Source organism: Dufourea novaeangliae, unplaced genomic scaffold (assembly GCF_001272555.1).
Source record: "Dufourea novaeangliae isolate 0120121106 unplaced genomic scaffold, ASM127255v1 scaffold70, whole genome shotgun sequence".
NCBI lineage: Eukaryota > Metazoa > Arthropoda > Insecta > Hymenoptera > Halictidae > Dufourea > Dufourea novaeangliae.
This window is the reverse complement of record NW_015373940.1, coordinates 252,288-279,754: the sequence shown is the minus strand read 5'-3', so window position 1 is coordinate 279,754 and position 27,467 is coordinate 252,288. Positions and strand designations below refer to the sequence as shown.

The 27,467-nt window shown below is 45.7% G+C and overlaps 1 protein-coding gene across 1 annotated transcript in view; it reads left to right on the top strand.

The window, feature by feature from the left end:
- The window catches only part of LOC107185643 (ETS-like protein pointed), a 125,228-nt gene extending 99,603 nt beyond the window's left edge, over positions 1 to 25,625 (top strand). Inside the window, exons 6-11 of the mRNA XM_015573377.1 lie at positions 2,122 to 2,403; positions 23,622 to 23,828; positions 24,203 to 24,511; positions 24,636 to 24,911; positions 25,004 to 25,301; positions 25,434 to 25,625. Coding sequence (XP_015428863.1) covers positions 2,122 to 2,403; positions 23,622 to 23,828; positions 24,203 to 24,511; positions 24,636 to 24,911; positions 25,004 to 25,301; positions 25,434 to 25,497 — 1,436 coding nt within the window. The 3' untranslated portion in view covers positions 25,498 to 25,625. The remainder of the gene's footprint in view (positions 1 to 2,121; positions 2,404 to 23,621; positions 23,829 to 24,202; positions 24,512 to 24,635; positions 24,912 to 25,003; positions 25,302 to 25,433) is intronic.
- The last annotated feature ends 1,842 nt before the right edge of the window (positions 25,626 to 27,467 follow it).

Here is a 27,467-nt window from a genome sequence, read left to right as displayed (position 1 = left end):
GTGATGTGATCGAGTGAAAGGGAGACAGAGACCGGACCGGCAAGGTATGAAGTGATCCAGGCAGGAAGCGGAGGTTCACCCATGATTTAACTCCCGTTAAGTAAAAGCCCGTACTTCCTTATCGATTATTCGTGTCGTCTGCTCCGCAAGGAGAAACCGCGATTCAATCGATCGGGGAGGGGGACCCCTCCTACCGATTGGACACGTAACGCCCTGGGACCGCGACCGATCGGGGATATTTATGCCGAAACAAAAGACGCCATTTTCTTGTCATTGTTCTTTGTTTTTTTCATCGTTCTCGTCCGTGAAACTCCTCGTATCGTGGAATATCAGATCCTGTAATAGTCATTATGGTAGAAAGATTCAGAAAGTTTACCGGGCTTTCTTTTTATTTTGAATCTACTAGAACTCTTGAAAATTTTTTGATCGAAGGTACATTACCGATGAGTTTCCTTTTTTCCATGGACATTGGTACTCAGATATTAACGAAAGGTGACGTTTCGCAAAAAATTAAAAAAAAAAAAAAAAACTGGGGCCGAGTGTCGAAAGAAATAGAAACCCCGTTCGACCGAGTAATCGTTTCGGGGCCAAGCCCGTTTAATCGCGGAACAATGGATGAGCTGCTCCTGATCTCCGGCGAATCGTAATTCAACGCGCCGAAGCACCTAGCGTGCACCTCGTTGCATATAGGTACGCGACACGGCGTGGGTAATCGCTTTGATTCCGCGAACGAGAACGGATATTAGGAAACTCTGCTGCGCCATAAAAAAAGGAAAAAATAAAAGAGGAAGAATGGAAAAAAGAGTAGAAACTAAAAAGCTGCATCCTCTCGTGCGCCAACCTGGCACGATCGAATCACGGGTGAAACCCGCGGATATCGTCCTCTCGCTCTCTCTTGCGCACGAATTCTGTTCGTGTTGCAACGAACCTTAGATTTCATTTCTCGTTTCGATCTACACGCTTCAACATACCTATTCTACCATAATTACTTCATTTGAAACATATTTAAAGACATACAATCGATTCCAAAACCGATAGGCGATTTCTGCCCCCAGTGTGTAACCCCCGCAGTAACGAGAACGAAGCAGAAGTATTGTATTTAACGTAGAGATCACTCTGAACAGTTATCGAGACTTTATCGATTAGATCCACGATAATTGGATTGATTTATCGTCATCAAGAATCACCGAAGATGAGGTCGATCTTTTCTGTCGAACAAAGAAACGACAGAATGATGCTCGAAATCCCAGTCGAGGATACACAGCAATTGAGATTTTCGTTTCGCGCAAGCACGCCCAAGCGGGGAAACGCGGAGATACTGGTCGCCACCACGATGAATCACGCGTAATGGCAATCGTCTCCTTCGCAATAATGGCTGGAATAATGGAGCACCGGCTAGATCGTTCATCACGATTCGCGGAGGTGCCAACTGCGATGGCAGAAACGCACAGAGACCGGAGTTTACGTAGCGGCGCGTACGCGAAACATATTTAATTGGCTTAATGACGTTGGAATTCCATAATCGCGATGGCCAGGACCGCGGAGCGTTAATTATTCCTGCCTGTCATGTAAACAGAGAACAGAGCGCGACGATAAACTAACTCTACGAGAACTGTGTACTCACGTACAGACACAATAGTCATACAGAACACTGAAGATAGAACGTAAACTTGAACAATTAGTTTACTGTCTCCTATACCCGAGGTTTACAGTACCTGAAATTCTTTCAATACGTCTCTTACCTACTTAGGTAATATAGCGTGTCCCACATAAGTATAGTATATTGTACCACGTCCACCAAGTAGATAAAATTTCTTTCATCGGGACGAAAATACTATTAACCAATATTTTCGTTTAATCTCTGGGAGTACTTCCATAGAATCATTCCCAAATATCTTCCATTCGGGGAAATTAGACACTGTTCATCTGTATAGCTCGATCCAAATGGAAATTAAACACTAGTCGTCTAGTATAGGTGGGTCCGAACGGACCCGTGAGGTTCGTGAACCGCGACTAATGTCCGAGATGAACCGAACACCGGTGATATCACCGCGCTATAAAATCGAATCGCGTTAGGATCGAGACTCGCGACTGAGGATCTGTCTCCATTTTCCCATTCAGATGTCGACGCGGCGCCAGCGAAGGCCTCTCTGGAGAACGTGCCGGGCAACGTGTACGAAAGCGTGTGCGTGCCAGATTTAGGTGATTTCTTGGGATACCAGGCGGGTGGTGATGGTGGTGCGAATCAGGTGACCACGCCGGAGCACAAGAGCCCAGGGACGCCCGCAAGTTCCGTCGCCTCGAACTCCTCCGACCGTCGAACCGGGAGTCAACCGACGTCGTCCACGTTGCAACCGCCCTCCACCGCAGTTTCTCTACCCTCGAGACAGTATCATAACGATGGTAAGTGTCTCTTTTCACTATCCTGCCGGCCTTCCTCATCCCCTTAGATTCGGGTCGGCTCCTCCCTTCAGCCCCATATCCCCGTTCTGGTACCACTCGTTTGACGTTCACCAGGTTACTAAATAATGTCATTGCCATCTACTTAATTCAGAAATCTATCTATAGATTCGTCTAAAGTCGTCCTTGTTTCATAAGAATAATAGTGGTTGTCGGGGATCAGGCTACGTGGGAATAGGTAAAAGGAGGGATCTTCGGTTCTTGGGTCTTTTAACTGAATTTATTTAGCTACAGTCGAAAGTAGACACCTGAGTATGCAAAACATAGACATCCGAGAGGGTTAAAAGGAATCGTGGACGGGAAAGACGAAGTATTAGGAGTCTTAGATCCTTGATCGTTAAGGGATATAGATAGTTTCTCCTGTGCTAACCAAGGGAAGCCGCTGTGAAAATACACTGAACCCCTTGAAGTTGAAGGATGCACGTAGCCTCCACGGATCGAAGTCCCACACTCGTCTTCTGGACGTATATACCCGCGAGGACATAAATTAGACAGGGCCTGGAGCCATCCACGTCGGCCTTGTTCCTCTTCGCCGGTCGGGTAAAAGGGCCCCTGACAATATAGTGTCGATTGAACAGTGGATTGGAACACCTTCTCCCCGCGTCGGACCGCGGATAAATGTACACGGGGACGACAGGTAGATATCTTCTTCTGCCGAAGAGCAGCGTTTCCCAACCCTTTGACTCCAAACCACAAAGTTCACGATTCAAAGGATCTCCAACCCGAATAGGAAAACTTTAGAAGCTAGGAAATCTGGAAGGGACATCGTGACACTTTGCCCGATCTCTCTGTTTAACCCTTTAACGCCCAGACCCTTGAATCGTTATTTGGAAATCATGAAATTGATATTTAGCTTTCGAAATTTTTGTTATTAGCTTTCAACCCAAAAACGGTGGGGTACCTAACTAAGGTGACCAAACCCAGACCCCTCGCATTTTAACCCAGGATCCATCCTATCCAAGGTTGGGAAACGCTGACCATAAGAATCACTGGTCTCCCGTACGAAGCCGCGAAACCTCGCGACAAGCCGGTTTATTTATTTCTCCCCCATCCTTTATCGCGGCCGCGAACGACGAAAGCGTGTTGCGACTCGGCCGCAGAGGAGTTTCTCATTGTTACGTCAGGGTGGCTGATAGCATCTCTCGGCTCGCCGCGTTTTGCACACGTGGTGGTTGCCACAGGTCTCTCATTATCGTCACCGGCGGGGGTTCGCCTTCTCTCGTTTAACGTTTCGTCGTCATCGGCGGGAACACGACACACGATTTCACCGTGGATACACCATCCAACGCACAACCGTCTAGAAATCGTGACGATCCAACCCACCGAAAGTGCCTCCAAACTACGGGGAATAGGAGGAAAGGGCAGGGCAGGATTCGCAATATCTCGGCCAACAACGCGCAATTCGTGATTCACCTTATTCCACCTTGTTTCCCCCCGGACGGTTTTCATCGCTGAACTCTTCGACTGACGCAACTCATTCAGGCCCTGAAGGACTTCACCGCGACGGCGCGCGTTCCACCGTACGAACAATGGACAAACGCGGGCCAAAGCTTGGGAGTGGATCATCCCATTCATCCGGTCGGGGAGAGGGCAATTTGTTGTCCTGGATATTTTTCCTTAGATGTTTCCCCGCGATCCGTATCGCGGGGCAACGGCGTTAACACCGCCTGTGAGAGAAGATTGTGCGAAGAACCGGGCTCTGGGTCAGACCTACGTATTCAAACAGAAGAAACCTTACGAACTGCTCCAGGACTGTGCATGAATGAGAAAGCAGAATCTTGACTGTAATCTCTGACGGCTCGATCTTATTGGAAACGCTACTCCAATAATTTTTGTCATCGTTGCAGCTATTATAACGTAACTATTAACTTCTAAGGTAGATAGTACCAAATGATGAAAAAAGGTTCTGATGAACATAGGTTGGAAAGTGAATATTTAAACTAGGAGTTGTTCGTATTAACTAAAATTGTAGGGGGTTACGTTTTTAACAGGGTTAAAAACGTCCGCCTTCCGAGGGGGGTTAAGGATCTTATTGCTTCCGGCTCCAAGCCACACCAACTAATTCCCAATCGATACATATCAATCCAATTTAACTGAAATCCACCGAATCATCCAGAAACGCCATTGGTCGTGAATTTCGTGAAATCCAGTAGTCAAGTTCGTTCAGGGGGGAACAATTGTTTTCAGGGTTTGAAACTTTGAAATCCGTGTCTAGATCCCCCCAAACGTGAACGCACGAGCGTCCAGGACACGCGAACGGTCGCGGATCGGAGCCACACGGCTCGGATAGAACGGAACAGAAGAGAACATTATGAGGCGAGCGTTCGTAGCGTAGGTAACAATTACCTAGCCGGGGGCCTTACGTCATTGCAGCAGTGACCGTGGGTGAACGAGGGAAAGTCGGGCCCTCTGCACGCTTCGCCGCGGACAATGGGAGACGACGACGACGCCGCGAGCTATCCGCTGCCTCTCCGCCGGCATCCTTGCGTTTTAACCCGATAGAAAGAAGAAGCAAAAAGAAACGAAAATCAAACCTACCTAGTGGTGGTTGATACAGTATCGATATTTCGAATATCAATATTTTCTATCGATATTTAATGTGTGGAATCATCGCGCGATACTTTTTTTTTTTTTGCATAAGACTTGACGAATTGTATCACGATTCATGTGCCGCATAGAACGTGTCGTTGCAAGACGACCTAAACACAGGCGACCGTATAATAGACTCATTATTTCTGCTTGCCGGAGCAACGGTTACGTCGCGGCAGCTCTTCGAGGTCTCTGGTTCGACTCTCGCTTATCCTCGCTTTCGACCGCCTCCTCTTGGAACCGATGGCGTTACATATTACGTTATCCTACCATGTGTGTGCACGCGTATAATACCTACACGTCGCCGCTCTCGAAACCACTCCAACCCATGAACTCGGCCGAATAATTAATCTCTCGAGCCGTCGTGTACCATCATCGACCCAATTCTCACCGGAATAATTTTTTGCAATAACCGCGCTCTAAAGAATTACGGAACTCTTGCTCTGATTGCTTCAATTTTTCATCCGACATTATGGTCCTCCTGTATTTACGGATAAAAACCTGAAGAATTGAAATATAAAAGAAAATGGCTTCGGAATCGAAAGATAATCTTATCAACTATATTTGCATACCTACCAAGTTTCGAAAATTACAAAAGCCAAAAGAAAGTGGATGGGGATAGAGTTGAACATATCTATCGAAGAATCGTCTATCGATCACCAGATAACACGACCGAAATTTTCGAATCAGAAAATTCACCTGTAAATCATAATCTTCTCCATCTTCCGCTTCAACGACTCTGCCCTTATGTCCAGGGTTCTGATTCCCCCGGTTTCCAGAGACAACGCTCGGAAGCCACACACGCACACACAGAGTGACTTCCGCGAGTCTTTCGAAACCGGACGTCGGTTGAATGCCGAATAAAACGACGCCGCGCCGAATATATTCGCGGTGGATTCGGTCGGCACGATCGACAATTTCGAGGATGTTCGAATCGTGGCGGCGTTGTACATATGTGTGTGTGTACGTACGTTCGTTCGTCACGTATGGTCGTGGTCGCGCGTGCACAACGGAACAGACACACATACACACATATTTGGTCGTTCGTTCGCACTAGTGGCAATACTTTTCAATTAAAATATCGATATTTTCTATATCAAAATTTAATGTGACGATGTATATTCCAGTATCAATAGTTAACTCATAAATATCAAAATTTCGATACCATACATTTGCCGTAATCGTAACAGGTCGTAAGGAAAACGGACAAATCACGAGCTTCCCATAAAGTTTGCGATTGTCTGAATATCAATAGACGTATCGATACCAAACATCGAGACGATTCAAATGTCATCGCCATCGCTAGTTCGGACACGCGCCCGTACACGCATAAATTAAAAGAGAAGCGAGTCCACCTCGAGTGTTCCAGCGTGCGCAAAACCGAGCTGACCGCGCGCGAACGCGCGGTTTACCCGGCCCAAAAAAGGATCGGCGTTATTCGTATGACGCCATTCGATACGTTTATGGAAAGGTTAGTCAATCGTGCCGACGAGGCACAATGATCATTTGTTAAGCAACCAACCGCGTGGATAAGCGACCAACCGGTGGCTGGCTGGCCACGCGCGGCATTTTGATTCGCGACAAGTCCCATCGGTGTTTTCGGCCCAAGACCACGAGGCGGCCGGGGGCCTTCCAGCGAGTCCTTCTCCGATCCTTTTACGTGGTCCCCGTCTCGCTGGCACGTGTTCGTCGACAGGGAAACTGAGGGTAAAAAGAGAGCTCCAACACCGATCGATTCGTAACCCACTCTCGAGATATATCCTCCGTTGAAGAATCGACCAGGAAGAGGGTGGATAGTGGGTTTCACGGATCGTTGTTCCAGGTATATTGGATGTCGTTGAAATGATTTTTAGGACAGACGAGCGAATGGAGAGGGGAAGATCGAGAGAGGCCGGTACACGATGGAACGAGTTGTGTTCCTCGGCTTTTGAATCGATCGACGAAGAAAAAAGGAAAGGTGAAGAGACTCTCGAGGAGTTTCTAACCTTTTTGGCGTACAAATGGGTAAAACATCGGAGGACGCGAACGATAAAAGAATTCGGGGCAATAACCACATATATACTGAATAATTTCAGCTACAGGTGGTAAATATGAACTTTTCCTGAAACAAAAAACTGACAATTATCATCAACTCCAAAAATAACAAAACTATATCGCCCTCACGATTAATTTCTTGAAACAGATCACTCGCGAAGCAAAATACTCGATCACGATCATTTCCTACGACCCTCGGGCAATTAGTATTCCATCTAGTTAGTAGAACCCCCGCGACCCTCGAATAGATGAAAGCAGGACCGAGGATCGTCTATCGGGGGCGCGTCGCACAGGGTGGAACATATGCCAGCAGTGGAGGGACAATTGTGCAAGGCTCGCGGAACAAACGCCTTGAAGAGGGATGAAAGATTCGACAAAGTGGGGTCGTAAGGGGGATGAATCCGGCCGCGAATGGGGAAAAGGCGTACGCGTCCGTAAATGGGGGAGAGGGGGGTGATGGTTGGCGCAGGTTGTATTCATTCACTCGTTCATTCATAGTTCGTACACCGCCTCGGGGGCCTACAAAGCCTTCTCTCGCTCATTCAGAACTCACGACACGACCACGACCGTGTGTATGTGTTCCCGTGTGCGTGTGTGTGTTTTTTTTTTCGTCCCTTCTTCCTGTCCGTGTACGTCGCCCTCGACACCGTCGTCGTAGTACTCTTCTACTGGTCGTCGGTTTTTCGTCCTCCTGGCCTGGTGATTGGTGCTCGTCGTGAAGAGAGATAGGTGGAAACGAGAGGAAGAGAGTCGCGGAAGAAAGACACACGATCGAGAGGGATAGAGCGAGAGCACGGGGGGGAAGCTCATGTTACAACCGGAAGCCGAGGCAGCAACGAAGAAAGGGAGAAGGGAGGAGGAGTCCTACCCCAATATTCGGTGGAGCAAGATATAGTTTTATAATGTCCTCGAGTGCTCCTCCCTTAATGCACCCCGTAAATGCAACCCTCCTTAGACTGGCCTGTGACCGTATTGTTGCTCACTTCGTGCTAGGCCCTCGGACCTAACGCCGAGAGCACGCCCCGGTTACGAACAGATGCGGACCGGGTCGGGAAGAGATCTTGCACGACTGCTTTTGGCCCCCGCGGAATACGTTACGGTATATCCTTCGTCGTGATTCTTGGGAGATGTTCGTGAATATTATTTCATCGTACACTTATGTTTCCTTTAGCCCTTATTAACCCCTTTGCACTGGGAATTTCCTAATTCCCCGTAAATTTTGTCCCTTTAGAGGGAACGGTCGAGTGCGAAGGGTTGAATTCTTCAGAGGCCTCGATATATTCTTCAGTCTTGTCCCCCAAGGAGCTATTAATTTTCTGAATATTTGGGATCCATCTCTTAACCCCACGCTGTAGACTCAACTTCGATTATTCTTTAAAGAATCCGTCTGCCTTAAAATTCATCGAACCTATATCCCACATAATCTATAACAAAATATACATATTCCTTTCAGTCGTCGAATTCGACATATGTACCTTAAAACAATATCAGCTACAATCCACGAAGTCACATATAATTCCTTATACGAAATCGATTCTAAATACAGTCGAATAAGATGAAGCTCCTCCTCACCCAGAAGAAAAAGGAGCCCCACTCGCGTCTCATCGTCGTCGATCGATTCACGCGCGACCCTTTGAGATCGGACCCGATATGAAAACAGGGACAATGGGGCAGTAAGCGTCGCGACGCAGAACGAGACCGAGGAAAAGGGCTGCGTGTTTAATGGCAGTGGGAGGTGCCCCAGTGTGTAGGGCCTGGGAGGAGACCATGGATGCAAAAGCAACGACAGACCGCACAAACGGTAAAAGCGTGCGCGAAGAAACGAAGGCAACGGAGCCAGGCAGGCAGGCACAAGGCGCATCGAACTCGTGTCCTTATTGTGCGTTGCTCGTAAGTCCCATTACTATTGCCGGCGGACTATACCGAGGAGGCGACCGAGAGAGGCACGAGGCGTAGGGGAGTGAGCGCTTCCGGTCCCCTCTGCATCACGTGCGAGCCCGCCGAACAGAGAAACCCCCGTTGCCTCGCCTCTCTTAGCATCCGGTCTCTCCGCGCCTCCCCAACCAGCCCCCCTCTCAAAAATAGGCTAGGCCCTTCGGTGTTGCGACCGAGTATTATAAGCGTATGTACTCGTGAGCGAGCGAACGAGCGCCTCGTCGAATCGACTCTCTAGCTTCTTCGTCTTCTTTCCATGGTCTCTTCTCGTTCGTACTTCTCGCCTTCCATTCTGTTCTCTTGACACATTTTGCTCAGGGAAAGCTAGAGGAGATACAAAATCTTTTAGAAACTTTGCTCTGTTTAATATCGATGTTTTCGACTTGAAAATAACGTATATATCAGTCTGATAATATTCAAATAACCATTCAAAGGTCTGGGCGTTAAATGGTACTAAAATGGACACCACGTTCGAATAGGAATCGCGCCATCAGCCGCTCGGATGACTTAACCCTTTTAGTACTTTACAATTCTTCTGTGTACCATCTAGAAATACCTTGAAACACGTGCAATCTTGGAGATATTTACTAAAATTAACACAGTTTTTCTAAAAATAAAGATAACTTGTCACGTTTCTCTTGTATTTTATAGCCAAGTGTACTATTACACAAAAACTGTTGGAAGTATTATAGTTTCGTCACTTTTTGTATCAAAATTTATAATCTATATTACATACGGAAGGCCGAAATATCGACTCAAGGTATTTGTGGCAAACCGATATTCGGCTTGTGGGTACTAAGAGAGTTAAGTTCGCTCTTCCCACGTCTCCGTCAGGAAGACGCGTCTTCGCCTTACCGCGGAAAGGCTAATAACTAGGAAATGCGAGATTAAAATTCAATTAACCGCTCGGCGCAATTAGAGGCGTGGTTGTATGGCCGCGCAAGAAAGAGCGTTGCGTCGCCCGTCGCCACCGGGACGAAGGATCGAGGTGTGCAAGCGTCGCTGTCTGTACGGGAGGATTCTCTTGTCCCCTGTTTGTCATTAAGAGGAAACAGCGAGCGCGGGGGCAATAAGCACGAGGCGGTAACGTCCACCGTGTATGTGGTTCTTTGCACGCCGCTTAATTGTCTAACGTTGCGCCGCGCGCACGATAATTATATTTGCGCGCTCACCTTCGCCCAGCACCGCTCGCAATAATCCTGACACACACGCACCTGGGTGACTCTAGGTGCGCGCAGGTGAGCCCGCTTTTCCAGCTGAACGATCTCGCGGCACCGCCGACAAACATTGTTCTAAACGCGCGACAATTGAAACAGGGATGCTCGATTCCGATTTGATTCTTCGGAAGATCGATTCCCTTGGATAACACGGTCACTGACATGTGTAACATGTACATTAACGACCAAAAGTATGGGGCAAGATCTGATAATTAGAGAAAGAGGAAAGTATTATATTAGAAAGAGTTAACGAAGATAACGTGTTAAAACTGACGGGAAGTGATTTGTATTCGTTCGTTTCTGTATCAACCAATTTCAATCAAAGTTTCGATAAAAAATTCTTGTGAACTATACGAACAGACAACAATGTCCAAGAATAAGAGATCTGATACAAAACTATCCACGTCGGTCAGACAAGCTTCTAACACGGTGACAGAAGTCACAAAAAATTTCGCAGATTCCTCCAAGAGTTCTGATCCTCCTCCAAATCGAGAAATTCGATAAACACGTCCCGGCAAGAGGACTCTAACACTCCGTCCAGCCACTCGTCGATCATACACAGCATATATTCCTAGATCCCTACGGAAACTCATCGCGCGCAGAAAACATCGCCTCGGTTGCAGCAGGTGGTTGAAGACTCGAGGGGGCGTTCGTGAACCCCTCTTGGTCCCCTGGGCTCCCCTCCACTTCTGTTGTACCCCCACCTTAACGACATTTCCCTCTCCCTTGGGGACAATTTCCCCTACCACGGATCCCCTCCCCACCACGTGTGCCACGGGACAGTGGTGGTGACGGCGAGGCGAGAACGGAGTTCGCAGCTGGTTGAATCGAAGCCGCTTTTGGTGGGGGTGAGGGACGGGGAAGGGGAAACATCGACGTTGCTGTGGTAGGGGATGGCTGGACGCGAGGGACGCGGAAGAAGGGACGATTTGTAGGGGTGGGGGGAGGCAAACCAGAGGACCGGAGAGCGGAAACGGCGCGGCGCTTCGTCACAGTGACACGCGCGCTCACGTCAAGTGGAGAGTGCACGCGAGAGGAAGCTCTCTTCTACGCACACGATTCCGCCGTGCCTCCTTTTACCTCCACAGAGTATTTCTATTCCCATATCTATTCTCTATCACATCCCCCGTCGTCGGATTACGTTCATCATCGCGTCTTTCTACGATCGAGAGGTGTTTAACCGTATCGTGGATATATACATATACAGTGCTCCGAGGGAACCAAGTGATTTTACCGAAGTGGAGAGACTCTAATCCTCATCGAACCGAAGAAATCAGTCCTGGCTAGATACTCGGGGGAGGAAAGGAAAATTTCCACCCTCCGGGGAGCACACACCTGTTGCGCGTCGCGAATCAGTACACCCCTGTGAGAGTGTGTATACATGTGTGTGTGTATGTGTGTTTGTGTGGTGCTGGCCGTGATAAAACGTGCCTAGGGTTTTATACACCGACATCAAGCCAGGGGGGACTCTACTCGAGTGGTGTGTTATCTGACGACAGGTATGATCTAACGGGGGAATCACGGGTGCCGAATTTTGTGATATACTGTGTAGCGCGGTGGATGGTTCACGATCAGTGAAACGCGAACTTTCATCCGTAGATACTTACGACGAACTCGGTTTACCACACAGAGAACCCAGTGTGATTCGAAGGAATTTTACACACTGTGGTAACCTCATGGAGAGATCATACACCAGGAGTCCAAATAAAGTGTTCGTTCGGTGATCCGATAAATGATCCCTGTTCGTGCTTCCGTTGGAAGGGTGAATACCACGTAACTAGTCCACACAACTATGAGAATCGTCGATCATATTTCAACCGAAACAGTATCATCCCCTTCGCGATCTACGGTTTGATACAACCGGCACACGTTGACCCAAACTCTGGATAAAAAGTAGAAACGGTGCGAGGGTCGAAAGCAGCTGCACGAATGCGCTCGTGCATCGCCGCCGCGAGTAGGTGCGCGACGAATAGCAGCGAGCAGCACCAACGCGCCGAACCATCCGAGCCAGAGGGACGTCACGGCGGGCGTCGCGAGCGTCGAGACGTCGTCGCGGCCTACGGGGCAGCAGGCGCCGCCGCCGGCCATAATCGTCGGGGGCACGTACGTGAACAACGATATCGTACAGGCGACGACAACGACGACGAGCAGTAGCGGCCCCGCTGCGTCTTCATCGGAGATGGTGCTCCAGATGCTGGACACGCTGATGACAGGCCACGAACCGTTCTACGCCGATTACCCGTCGTACCAGGAGGCGGAGACGCTGACCCATCCGCACCATCAGCATCATCATACCCATCAGCACGCGATCGCAAGGAACACCGGCATGCCGCCGGTATCCTTGGACGCGACTACCCACACCCCAGGTACCTAACGAGATTCCTCTTCTGACCCCGAGGATAAGCTTTTTAGTTGTGTCTTGTTCACTGTGTCGAGATCCATGACTCCGAAATGGGAGGGTGATTTCTTAACCCATTGCGCTCCATACATTTTTGGCGCCTGTAGGTAGTGTACTCCAAGGATTTTTAGGCAAAATAAAAGAAGATAATGGGTTCAAAGTACAGATGGTAGTTGAAGTAGATCGCCTTTACTTGCAGTGTCAGGCACACTGGTAACTGGAGCGCAAAGGGTTAATGGGGATCTGGATGGGGCATTGGGAATATAGGAATTTTGGAAATATCGCGATCTAAAACTAAGGAATTGAAGTATAAATGTAAACCTGGGTGTCTGGTAGGGGGCAGGACTTAGTTTTGGAAGTGTGTATTGAGAATTAATTATTGGTATATTCTGTCGTTGGAGAACGACACGTTCATTCTCATGGGAGGATTCTAGAGTAGCTTGACACTGCTGTTTTGGACATTACCGCTCTATTGTCTTTAGCTATAACCTTCTTTAACAGTACCTACTATGTTGTTTTTATACTTCTTGTTAGGGGTTTGTCCTTATGTCATTGGGGTTGGAATTGTAAAATATTCGTCCTTATTGAACGTATTAACACGTGTTGGTATCATGGGTCGATTTGAAGATCTTCAGTAAAATCGAGTGATACGACGTACACAACATTCAAGAAGAATCTATTACGTTATTAGAAAAAGTGGACTTTCCACGTTTAATCGATGCAAAACGACAAAGTACCGTTTTCTCTTTTTTTCATTATTTAAAATTCTATATTTATATAATGAATTTGCCCATCCCTGTTGTACAATATCAATTGTACATATCCTCGGTAAAAATCGAGTGTTTCTTTCATTATTATACCGCCGAAATCACTAACGAACTGGGATCTAATTTATAAGGCAGGGGATCAAAGTTTCCACTGTAGTGGAGCCAGTCAGCCAGCTAGTGGTCTATCCGACAGAGCCGACCGCCGCCGCGCGCGCGTGCCATTACGTTGCGCGCCTAATTGGCCGTTCGAACCAAGGTCAATCGTCCACGATTGCATTAAAGTGCATCACCGGTGTAACTCGACGGCGGCGTATACACGTTTCTTTTTTTTTTTTCTTTTTTTTCATGGGGATCGCGAGGAGACGATACGCCGCGGCGGAAAAGCGTGTCTCCTAACGGCCGTCTCTCGCGTTCCCTTTTCCACCCACGGATAACGTAACACCGTCGTGATCGTCGTCACCGGTTTGGAAAGTTCGCGGGGAGCACGCAACACCACGGGGGCTGCTCTGCCCGCGTAACGAAACCGCCGATGTTGTATGTGTGTGTGTGTGTGTGTTCCACTCAGTTTGCTCCTCTTCGCAATTTTTCCTCCCCTTCTTCACCACCGTCGCCCAGTGTGACCACCCAGGAAAAATATTTCGTACTAGCTTATGCAGAAAAGAAGTACTAAATTTGAAAAAAAGAATATATCGTATTTTCATAAGCTAATGCCACTACTCGAATTCGGTGTGCATGGAATTAGGGAGGAAAAGGGGGAAGGGAGGAAAATATTAAACTCATATGTCTAACTCTCATTTTATTGTTATTATTATTACTATTATTTGGAAGGAAGAAAATACTGTATTACTATATATTACTGTATTATTATATACTACACTGCCGTCGCCAGAAAGACAAGAGAGCCCAACGACTCAATAATAATGTCCCCTCTCCGCCCTCCAGATCTGGCCACCGTCAACGTCCGCACATAATGATCCGTAACCACGTCGTTACTTTTTAACGCGGGAGGACTCTACCTGGTCTTTTGTTCGCGACGCGAGTCGCCCGCGGCAAGGTGTGGCTTCGCGGTTAAATCGCCAATAAAATGGTACCGTGCAAGGTCTCTCGATACGCAGTGGTGTCTGATTCGCGTCTGACATTGATTATCATTCGTTTTCTCGCTTTCCACGATGTATTGTTCGAGTTAAATCGGGATCAATTTTGGTCGGAATGCGAAGGAAGGGTTCAAAAGGTTACACTCCTCAGTCTCGTTATACAATTCGTGTAATTCGGTGGCATTCGAGCAGCCGATCTTTTACCGTTGAATTACACGTTTCCCTATTACTCCTCTTCACGAACAGTAGTTCAAGTAAATTACACGAGATTGGGCGCGTTCTTTCGCGAGCCGCCATTGTTCGGTAAACCGCGGATGAAAAACCGAGAAATCTCGAACGGAAACTGCCGAGGAAAAGATAAGTTCACGCGTTATGAATAATCGACCCGCGGATGACCACATCGTGGTCACCCTCCGAATAGATTACAAGTGCACGTAGATACATTTCGGCGTACAAAGTCGCGCGCATTCTTAATCGACGCGAATAAATTGCTGTAACGATACCGTGAATCTCTTTACGCGTAACACCTGGCCACCGTATGAATGAGAGGATTCCAATTATACGAAATATCCTGTCGAACGATCTATTCTGCTTTAACCAACGGTCTATCAAAGGAACAATTGATAAAGTGATAAATAAACCGGCGGATGTAGCCGTGAATTCCCATCCTCGTCGATTCATTTGCAAGAGCCACACACGCCTCCTATACTGTTTCTCGGATGAGATCTGTTCCGCTTCTAAGAATAGTACACCAACCACCAAGTGCACTAAATATTTATCAAAGAAAACCATTATATTGGTGAAGAAGCAATTCTAGTAGCGAGGAATCAATTATTGTAGTGGCAAAGACACGATTCCAGTAACAGTGAAACAATTCTTGCTCCAATCAAGAACCGTAAACGTCTCTTTGTTAACGTTTCGTTTCATGCTACCTCACTGGTAATAATAAATATAATCCAGTAATGATGGTAATGAATAAACAATCCAACTATAATGGTCATGAACAAATAATCAAAGAAAAATAAAAAAAGACCGGCGAGGATCGTTCGCGTATAAATTTTCCACGCGCGGTTTCCATGCGGGGCCGCGTACAGGTTGTGTGGTTTGAAAAAAAAAAAGCAACACACACAACACGCACACCGAGACGCGACAACGACGGCGATCCGCTCGGGCCGTCCCGAGTGTGGGAGAGTTCGCAGGTCACCGGTCTACCCGAACAATGCGCGATTTCGTTGCCGTCGAGGACGACTTTTTTACAAGGCTCGTGTATATCGCACAATTGCCCCGCGTGTTCTCCACCGGCGCGGCGTCACATTGCCGCGACATTGTCTTCGTCTTCTTCGTTTTCTTCCAACAGGCGCACCGATAAAATTCTTCCCCATCAGATAGACCGACTGATTGCCCATTGTCGTCCCCCCCCCCCCTCACCTCTGAACGATCTCGAAGTTTAATAGACCTAGGAAATTTGTTAATTCATTACACACTGCCACGGTCCTCGTGCGCCGTAGAGACTCTCTGTTTCCCGGCGCGATTGTCCATTGTTTTAATTGTTGGTATTTGGGAAAAGTTGGCGGTCGTTAAGCAATTGTGCCAGAATAGCATCGCACTTGTCCCGACCAACGAAACAAATAAATTAGGTGCGCAACATTAAGGTTAATATTCTTCCTTAAAGCCGCGGAAGAATTCCTACGAATCGCGTTTCCTCGTCCTTAGAACGCGTGGAATACACGTGGAAACTCATTCACAGATAGAATTACACTATGCCACAGGATATAAATGCGTAACCTACGAAAACCTAGTCAGCTATCCTGTAACTGCGATCTTCTAAATATCGAAACATCCTGGTGCCCATCTGTCACGGTGTTAATTAATAGGCGTGGTGGTCTAGATATGGACTAGCACTTCAGGGACTTGATGCCAAACCTGTTGAAGGTCTTTAAGACGTAACACTTCAGTGTATCTAAAACACATTTTGCTTTATGATATAGAGTTGAAAATAAGCTTATTTTTCTCCTTGACTCGTAGTTTCACACTATTCCGCTTAACATGGCCCTATTACTTTCAATCAGTCCATTAGACCCCGAAGCCTGTCATTCGAACCACCCCCTCTACTCACCTGTAGAAACCGAACAGTAGATGCTGTTCCCTTGGACCGACAGACGTCTTCGGTCATCCATAACTGGATCCATTTAGCTCTTGGGCACAAGACACTGAAAATCAACCGAAAGAAGTCCACGAAACAACGAACAGAAAATGGCTCGCTGGCGCCCAAAGGATAAGATCCCCGAGGAGAAATGTTCGTTTACTCTCGATGGAATCGGGAAGAATGAAGAAACAATCGATATCAAGAACCGAGCTTCGCATCGTTCCGTTCGCTGCAAGTGGCCACATCCGCTGACAGACCAAATCCAAGATCGATGGATGGATCGTTAAAGAGGATTGGTTCCAGCAACACAGGATAGAAGAAGACAGATGGGGGAGAGAGAGAGAAAGAAAGAGAGAAAGATAATGGGCTTCCGGCGTTGAAAGCGTGTTCGTGGGGCAGGTTTTAATTTTCAAGAGGCCCGACCGAGCCGCTCCTGTTGCCTCTTGCTCACACACATACACGGAGGAACGAGCAAGCAGCTGTGCTGCTGCTGCTGTACGCCGACTGGCGTGTTTCGTTCGATTTGGCGCGTGCCTCGTTGCCGGCCGCTGGCTGCTGCTGCTGCCTTTGCCTTCCTTTCCTTCGGTTGGCTTTCGCCGTTACTCCTCGGCCTGTCTCGACACCCGGCACCTGTTCCACAGCTGATACGCGGCTGGCTGGCTGGCTGGCTAACTTTTGCTTGCCTCGAAAAATCCTTCTCCAGCCAGCCTGCTCACGATCTTTCTCCTCTCTTCTTTCGTCCTTGTCCTATCGTCGCGTTCCAGGGACACACACGTTCTTAGTTTGCGAGCCCATGTGCCGCTTCCCTTGGTTGAGCGTTTGGTAAACGGATCGTATTCTAATTACAACCGCAACTGTTACTGTTGATTAATCACACGCGGTAGCGCCTGTTCTTGGAAACTATGATCAACCTCCAGGAGATCGACTCCAGAAAATCCATTTGAGACCTGGGTGGCGAGATTTAACCCTCTAACCTTCTAAATGTTTTAAATAGTCTTACAATGACTATGGGGTCTCGATTCTATGAAAAAGAATTTTCGTACAAGATACCAGAGAGATTCAGTGAGCAAGTTAACACGTCTACTGCTACAGTGAAAACGACCGTATGTAGCCAGACACGCTTTATTTACTTTTTTCTACAGTCATGAATCGTCGGAAATATATACGTTTATTTAATAGAGGCTGTTGATTTTGTTTTAAACTATACCGCGATATTAATTTTATGCAAAATCTCGTAACGGTATTTAAATAATCAAGCCTCTTTGCAATCTTTACGTGTCACCCATATTTGGGTAGGACGTGTGACAGCCAAAGTGTTGAAACTGCGTTAAATTCTATCACCGTAAATTAATATCTGACATTTTTTCAGCAAGAATTCAGTTTCACCGATAGTACACTAGATCTCAAAACTATTTTCGGTTAGAGAAATTCAACTATTCCACCCAAAAATAAATAACTAAATAAATGTTTAAAAGTCGGTTTAATATCAATATTCCCGACTTCGAAATAACAAGATACAACATATATTCATCAAGTCTCACAATTTTAAAATAACCATTTCACAGTCTGGCCGTTAAAGGGTTAAAGAGCCATGTCGCGAAATTCCAGAGCGAAGAGAGACAGAGAGAGACAGGGATAGGGCCAGATTCGATTTGAAAGAGGTCGCGGGCAGGGAAAGGGCCTCTCTGGTCTCGTTGTTGCCCCGGCTCCAATTGTTCATCCGTGTGAACAAACGCGTCGCGGGGGCTATGAATGCTCAGGAATTTCGGAATAGTTTGTCCCGCGGGGTCGCGTGTTCGTTGGTTCGTCTGTCTGTCTCTTTTGCGCACTGGCCGCGTCGCCGCGCGGAAAGGAGGGTCGGACGGATCGCGGGCAGCCCAGTAGAAGAGGGTGCATTTAGGTAGAGCCTACGGAGGAGCCTTCGTTCGCTGCGGAGGAGCATATGGTTGCGCGTGTTTGTATACGTGAAACGTTATGCGTGTGTGCGTGAACGCGTTCCCGTGAGGGCCTGCCCGAGGCTGCACTCCCACGCTCACCGTCCATGAAATGGGGTGCGAGGTGCAGCTCTACACGCCACACAGCCCGTGCGCAGGTGTGTATAGGTGGTGCGTAAGCAAGGGTCCGCGGCCCTATTACAGATATTCGCCGCCGAACGGGGCCCAACTTGGACACCGTGTATGTGAACCCCGTAGGGAAACCCTGACGATGATTCTCACTATTCCACCACCGTCTAGACCGTTCTCGAACGATATATGGCGGTTCACGGACGAAAAGGAGTCGCGATCTCAAGTTATCGTCCGATAGCGACCGTTTTCACCACCCACAGGCCTGATGTTTATGGTGGTTAGGTTCTATTTGGTTTCATTGTTGTACATGAATCATTGAACTGTGAGTTCATTGGAGTCACTGTATCAGGTTCCGCGAAAACGAAACCAGAAAACCGTAACGTGTAGTTATTATAATTATACATTGGATGCCGACAGTCTTGAATGATCCACTACAACAACTTTCCACTCGGCGATTTAACCCTTTCGATGTTTGTGCCGAGTATACTCGTCATGAAAAGATGCAATATCCAATTTCGGCAACCTTTCCCTATCTTGAATCGACCCAGTCTCCGGGATGAGAAATATATTTTATATTGTTTACAGTAATTTATGTTCATCGAGCATTCGAAGTCTGAGGATAATGAGTGACATTGCTGAAACAGGATCTTGTTCATTTTAGCGATAATATCTATTCAACAGTCATAAAAAAAGTGCTGCTCAGCTTCGTGCAGTCGCGAGACATATCGTGAATTTAGATCCTCATCGCCATACTACTTCTTGTTTATAACAGGCTTGGGCATTATCCAAATGAACTGTTTGAAAAATAATCGTAAAGATAATATATTATCTTATCTGGGTTACATGTTATTTGAAGTAATCATGCGTTAGTTTATTTGAACTGGACAAATGACCTTTCTTTCGATTATTTCGTTAATTGAATTTCAAATCAAGTAATTTTCTCCTTTTTTATTTTATTCCATCAAATATTTATTGGAATAATTTCTCAAATACATCATGTTAGAATTATTAATTCTCTTATATCGAATTATTTGTTATTTTATTTGAGTGACGTAACTGAAGTAAAAATATTATATAAAAGTAATTTATTTCAATTGAACACAGAATGAAGTTAGTTTTCTTGTGTTATTTGTAAAATAAAAATAATAAAATATTTCAAATAATTCGTTATTTTAAATGAATATTTGTTATGTTATTTCAAATAAAATGTGCCCCAAACTCTGGTTTATAATTAGCGGTTATCACAATAGGCATTAGCAAACATTTATTCGGTCGCGACACGATGTGCTGACGTTTGTTTCGAACGATATTCGCGTGTCGTCGCGGACTCGAGGGGCCTTTAGGACTTTCGCCGGGGCCCTGTTTCGCGGGGGCTAACGATAGCAGCTACCAACCCCGGCTCGTTACGGGTCGTGTCTCTCGGGCCACCTGTTTTCCTCGCGCCGTTAAGACGGATAAGTGTGGGAACGTCGGCTGGTCGGTCACACATATCGTGGCCCCCCATTATAATTCCGACTGTTCACGCAACGCAACGCTTAGACGGCGGATTATGGTAATCCGCGAAGCCATTGTCCCATCGTGCGGCGTTCGTTAAGAGGGCAGGGTAAAAAATACTCTCCTGGTAACGAATTATCAGAAAAACAACCCAACTTTACGTACACACTTTTCCTCTGGTTTGGATCCATCCATACATATATTTCGAAACAATTTTTCTTCCCTGAGTGTGTTCGTCATTGTATTGAGAACGTTTTAATCGTTCGTGGAAAGGATAAATTAATTTGACAATTTTTTATATAAATTTTCAGACAGATTCCTTTTTAGCCCGCTTTTAGGTTTTTTGTATACTACTGTGATACCAAAAAATAATCATACTTTCGTAAAATTACGATCGATTAATTTTGTAGAGGAAAAACTGGTAAATAAAACGGAATTTAACTGGTAATAAATCGGAATATTACATACATATATTATTCGAATAAACGTGCACTCAACTCTGGACGGAGGTACGGGTACGGACTCTGTATGCCATACATGTGATGCGTGTGAACATGTTAACACACTGCCACGACACTCGATTCCGGTGTAAAGCAGCTTGCCAGAGGTTTATGGGCTACTTACCTTGCTATCTTTCTTGCAGAGGGAGGAATTACAACAAACTTCGAGTAATAAATAATACTAGAAAGGATGTAAAGTTAAAGTGTCGACTGACAACACAGACGAGAAAAATCATAATTAAGAATTATTTACTGGATAGGTACCTGTCAAATTCGTCTTCACACGCACACCGTCATGACACGTACGAGCACGAGTAAAGTGATAAAGTATTTGTATTCGAGTGCTTGTAATTGTACGTTGATAAATTTTCTCGTGTCTAGCAGTACACATTGCATGGCATAAATGTATCACCACCTTAAAATGTGCAATCCTTATTGTATTAAAAGAAAAACGAACAAATTTTTTTCCCACGGAATATAATCTATCCTTTTCCGGAGAAACATTACTTCTCAATGCGGTTTACTCGACTCGTTTTTATTTCAACCACAACACATAAGAATTGAAATTTGAATAACAACGCGCACGTAGTCTCTTTCGTTCTTCCCCAAACGCCTAACGATGAAATTTCCGATAAGATTAAGCGATTTCGGTCGATTTCCGTTGGCGTGGTAAGCCTTGAAAGGCGGTTTCGTCTGGATCTACTGGCCGCATCTTATCAGCCACTCTCGACAAAAATACAAATCTGCCCGCGAGTAATCAAAACAGGATGCGCGCACCCCTTATCATCGCTGTCGGTATTCGATCGAAACCGCTCCGTTTTAATTTCCTCGTAGAAGAAAACGGGGACACAGGCATCGACACACACCGGCGATCTGCATAGAACATAGGTCGACATTTCGCATATATAATTAATCTACGAACGCTTCGAATTCGTAGTGCAACGGGGGGACGCCCCCTTTCAGAGATCTATCGTGAAGTAAAAAGACTGTGGGGGACCGAGTACAATGTCTATGGAGATTATGTATAAAGATCGGATCAACAAAATGAATATTATCCAGTCTTTTAATCTAACAATATCAGTGTCAAGATATCATAAACCCCAGACGAATATACTCAAATTAATATGTCTCTGCATATATGTACTTCAGGGACAGGAATTACCTTCGTTTGCACAATCTTTACTTAATCCAATCGAATCCCTTTATGAGCAATAATCCTTCTGTATCAAAGAGAATTCTAATTAGAAACATTCAGGTCAGTTGGATCACTCATAAGCCAAATCAATCGACTTCCATGGCAGGAAGTACAACTAAGAAATATTAAACAGTATATTATATAGGACATAGATTTATTATCAATTGAAACACTTACGACAAAGAGAAGAAGTCGGTCGGTTCTCAGGTTCAAGAAACTAACACTTTGGTGTGTCGAATCGCTCTATTCTGACGCGACTGCCACAGTGGAAAATGTCGTATGTAGCCAGACACACCTTATTCCCCTTTGAAGTCATACATCATCGAAAATATATGCGTTCAGCCAACAGAGGCTGTATTGATAAATTACACTGGGATATTAATTTTACTCAATAATTTTGTAACGGTATTTATTAGGTGTACAAATTAATTCGTAAACCCCACAATTAAATCTTGACCCGCGAACGTCATCATTGTATTCGCCCGAGAACTGTCGTAAATGCAGTAGATGTGATGGGAAATATTTTCAAGACTAGACTGTAGTTTAGTTTCTCGTAAATAAACGACAAATCTATGAAAAGAAAGCCATGAATTAATTTGTACGCCTAATAAATAATCCCAGCCACTTTGCACAATGTATACACGTGACCACCTATATTTGGGTGAACATGTGTGGCGGTGCAAAGTGTCGTTAACTTCTGATATTGAATAGGACCATAGAAATTCTACATCCGAACAATCCGTCGCGACGGGGAATCGTCGGTTCCGTCGAGCATATTTCCACGAACGAGGTCGAACCGATCCCGCACAGCCTCCCGTAATGGACGCGGGCATTCGCGCGCGCGCGTCCGATGCGTCGTCGTGTTTCTCGTGGCCCCCAAGGAAAGAGAAGTCCGAGGAGGATAGGCGGAGTTCGCCCGAGCCAATCGACGAGATGCGCGCCGCCCACGTGTCAGCGGTTCCTCCCTGCAGACTCCGTGGTGCCTGCCCGTGTGGCACCAACACACCGCCGACGCAATCCTCCACGGTGTTCCACCCGGAATGATTTTCCATTCGGCCGTAACACAAAAGTGCCCCCCCCCCTGATGCACACCCACGCGACGGAGGCCATTGGTCCTCCTCCGATTGTTCGAAATATGTGCATGTATACGTACGGCCAGTGCTGGCGAACGATCGTTGCGAGATTTGTACCTGGAGAACACGTAGAGTTTGCGAAACTCTGGTTGGAGTGACCTTAATCGAACAATAACAGATTAATAACTAATAATGTATATGTAGTTGGTACCTGAAATGTCGATATCCTGATGGTACCAGACCCTAACACTTGGCCAACAATTATACATCGTCGATTAAAGCGATGGAAGTGGAATAGATGAACAGTATACCGTAAATCCTCGATGAGAGCTCGGAGGCTCCTCGGCACTGACAATAAGAGATACCAGGTGTAACGTTGTTTTTTTAATGAGATTTATTACAGTGATAGAGCTTGGAATATGGTCATTAGTTTATGAAATATTTAATGTTGAGTGCCGAGGAGCCTTCGAACACTCATCGAGGATATCCTGTACTTGGTATCTTCGATGTTAGATAAATGATATCGGTCCTTGAAGATCTGCCCAAAGATAGCACGATCCTCTATGCAAGTATCGTACCACCCTCGATATTATCACGGACCAAAGAAGATTCTTCGGGAGATCCGAGAATGAAAAATGTTCTCTTATTTACAGGTGGCTACAATCACTTACGTAGTCCCGTATGCCAAGACGAAAACCAGAGGGACGAAACCTCCCCGCCACCGCACAGCCATAGCACCCAAGCCCCGAACTCTCATTCCAGTACTCCGAACAGCAACAACAACAACAACAATAACAACAACAACACCGCGAACAACGCGTACATACACTTACGGAACTTAAATCAACTGAAAACGGAGAGTAAGTATAGGCCCCACTCGGAATACAGACTTTCTGAGTACATACTCTTCTCGATTATCGTCCCCAACTCGGATCCGCGCCAGGACAATAATCTTATAGTAAGAAATGCTTCAGATCCTCGTAAATTTGTTTTTTGCTCGAATCCCGAGCCTTGGCAATAAAAGCGGAGGGGCAACAAAGTATGCTCTTGGCAAGTTCCATGCCCCAGTGACGGGGATAACCCCTGGACAATAATCGTGTAGAACAAGCCAGGCGATAATCGAGAGGAACCTGTACAATGAAGCGAATAGAAGATATCCTGCAGTCTTTCCAGAGAAGCTCCAGTTGACAACTCGTATTCGATTGTAAAACGCTCGCTTTCCTTGATCTTACAGCGAACTACAGCAATCACCATATAACGGAGCACCTGCAAGGCGGTGGCGGAGGTCTGACGAGCGGTAACGATCTCGCGGGTACAGGAACGAATGAAACCGATCTCAGGGTCACGCAGACCGCGACGGAGAGTTACATGACCCCGGCTCATTATTCCGGTTACGACGAGGCGTCCGAGTATCATAGTCTGCCACAAGATCATCAGCCGCCCCATCCGTACAATATCGACGCTTCGCCTGAATTCTACAGCACCAGCGGAATTCAACTCGAGCCGAAGTATCAGCCGTCACCGTTCAAAAACTATCCCCGTGGTAGGTTGTACCCTTCAGTTTCAAGACGTATATTATTGAACGTGTCCGTCGTACGATGTGCTATTCGCGGAGGCATCGATTTCTCGATCGATCGTGTTATATTTACATATACAATTCCGCACAGGCCGCTATCATGAGGGATACAGCGAGAGCGGATACGGGCAATACGACGCGACGCCATTCCAAACGGTTCCAGGCAGCGGAAGCGGTGGTGGAGCTGGCGGCGTTACCGGCGACCAATGGAGCGTCGGTCCCATTGGAGAACATGTGTCCCATCATCCCGCGTTTCTCGCGAGTCTTGCTCCCAGGGACTCGTCGAATCCCCATCATCCCGCCTCCATTGGCAACAATCCCGATCAGAAGCCTCTGTTGCAGAGCGCGATGATCGCCGGTTATACAAGTGAGTCTTCCAAATTGTTGTTCGTCGCGATATCTTGTATTCTCTCGTTGTACGGGGATAGATGTGCTGATATCTATCGGGAAAATTTCTAGGCAGCGGACCCTGCTTCACCGGTTCGGGCCCCATTCAGCTGTGGCAGTTTCTGCTCGAGCTGTTAACGGACAAATCATGCCAAGGATTTATCTCGTGGACCGGCGACGGTTGGGAGTTTAAGCTGACCGACCCAGACGAGGTGGCACGTCGCTGGGGTATTCGCAAAAACAAGCCGAAAATGAACTACGAGAAGCTGAGTCGTGGTCTACGCTATTACTACGATAAGAACATTATACATAAGACCGCTGGAAAGCGATACGTCTACCGCTTTGTCTGTGACTTACAAAGTCTCCTGGGGTAGGTGTGCTTGAAAACCACTTGAAAAGTGATTTTTACCCATGTCATGATTCGCCCACGGTTATAGTCTGTTGGCCATACTTCGGCTTGCCGTTTAAGGATTTGTCTCGATCATTGCCCGTTTAATTGCAGATACAGTCCAGAGGAGCTCCACGCAATGGTGGACCTGAAACCAGAAAAGAAGGAAGAAGACTGAGTTTTTGTTACCGAGCGTGTTTAAGGACTGTGTCGTTGATCGAGGAATATATCGATTGTATATGATTCCTAGATATCGCACTGAAAAACTAAAGACGAAAACTGAACCATGTAACGAACAATGTGTAAACGAACAAACGATGGGAGGAGAACAAAAGCAACAGTGTATCGCTAACGAAAGCATATCTTCAGATATCCGGAAGACCGAGAAATCGCGTGAGGTCTTCTACGTTCAGATATATATATATATATATATATATATATTATATATTTTTAATGTTACATGATTTCTAAGCACTACGTCGAGCCACACGATACGTCTAAATTATTTATATATGTGTCCCATCATTTTAAACGTGCGTGTTATATCTCGTTGATAGATGACACCATATGTGATTGTTATTATTATAATTTTACTACAAATAAAGCCATTATACCATTTTATAGACGGCGAGCTTTCAATCCGACATTTCGATGCTTTTCTACGTGTAGATTATTCACTAAGTTTTTTTTTAGTATTACGAGAGTACCGTTCTCCGAGCTCGCTGGTCGCCACAACTGTAAACCACTCGTTTTATACTATTCATTGAACTCTCCTGCTATCACTTTCTCGATGTCTGATGTGCGACCGGATCATTCAGGTTCGAGAATTAGAATAATTAAGATCGTTTCGGGTGCGAAAAAGGTATGCTGTTAATTCCGCTGCAGGTTGTATGTTCTGACGCGTTTCTTATTTAACGAAATCGTTTCATTTCGTTGATCTCTATTACTTCCTAACGATAAAAAAAAAAGAATAAAATTGTTGTGCGGAGGAAAGGGCGACGTGCAACCAGTGTTCAATGATCATGTACGCGTGAAATAGTATTTGCGATAGAAAATATTGAACGAGCATCTGTGATTATATTAAAACTGTCAGTGAATCGTAAAAGATCTTTTCCAAACAATATTCGAGTGATTGTAGGTACAGGTTTTTTTTGGTATCTGACGCTACTTTCTATTTCAAATACCATCTTGCTCGTATTTGTGTAATACTTTGTACGCATGAAGACAAAAACGTCTACTTTCAAAGAAGAAAAAAAGTTACTTGTTAAATCTTCCAATCACGAAAGTCTACACCAAGAGACAGCAATAAGTAAAGTAGACGTTCTTTTAAGGGATACTTTTGCGATCTTCAATTGTATATAGAATATACACGTCCATGCGTAGAACACTGGGCGAAACACGTGTGTAGAGATGGAAAATTCGCAAATAATGTCACATTATTAGTGTCTGCGTGTTTCACCGTATCTGAACGAGCGTATTTTTATTAATACTTCTTCTTTTTTTTAATTCTACATTGTAAAAATGTTGTTCTGTTGGACGTAATTTGTAATAATGTCGATTATATTGCTACGTTACGAAGAATAAGACCGGGAGGATCATTTTTTACGCGCGTTACGTACCCATACGAGTACGTATGTAACTACGTATTTCTACGTATTATTAAGCTTCCCCTTTTCAATTGTGTTGTGTTGAACGTTCACGTGACAGAAAAACGAGAAAAAAAGGATGATAGAACGGCATTCGCTAATAAACGGTGTAAAAGACAAAAACTTATAGACGAGTGATCGTGATTCGATCCACGGTAATTGTTGAAATTTGGTTGACACGTTTGCCACTTAGATATTTTAAGGATTTTTTAAAAGAATTGTGCAAAATTCGGACAATATGGACAATGAAAAGGGTAAAATTTTCAAGGTAATTAAAATAATTGAAAAATGGGCGACGACAAAAACGTGTTAACTTCCTGAGACCAGAGATCTTGACATATCCGTTACAATTGTTAAGTTTTTCTATATGTAATATGGAATATAATTTAAACACATCTAATATTAATTATCAGGACGTAGTTAACAGTGTACTAATTTCGAAGGCGACTCACGAACGCAGACGTCGAACGAGAATCGATGGAAGCATTACGGTATATGCATT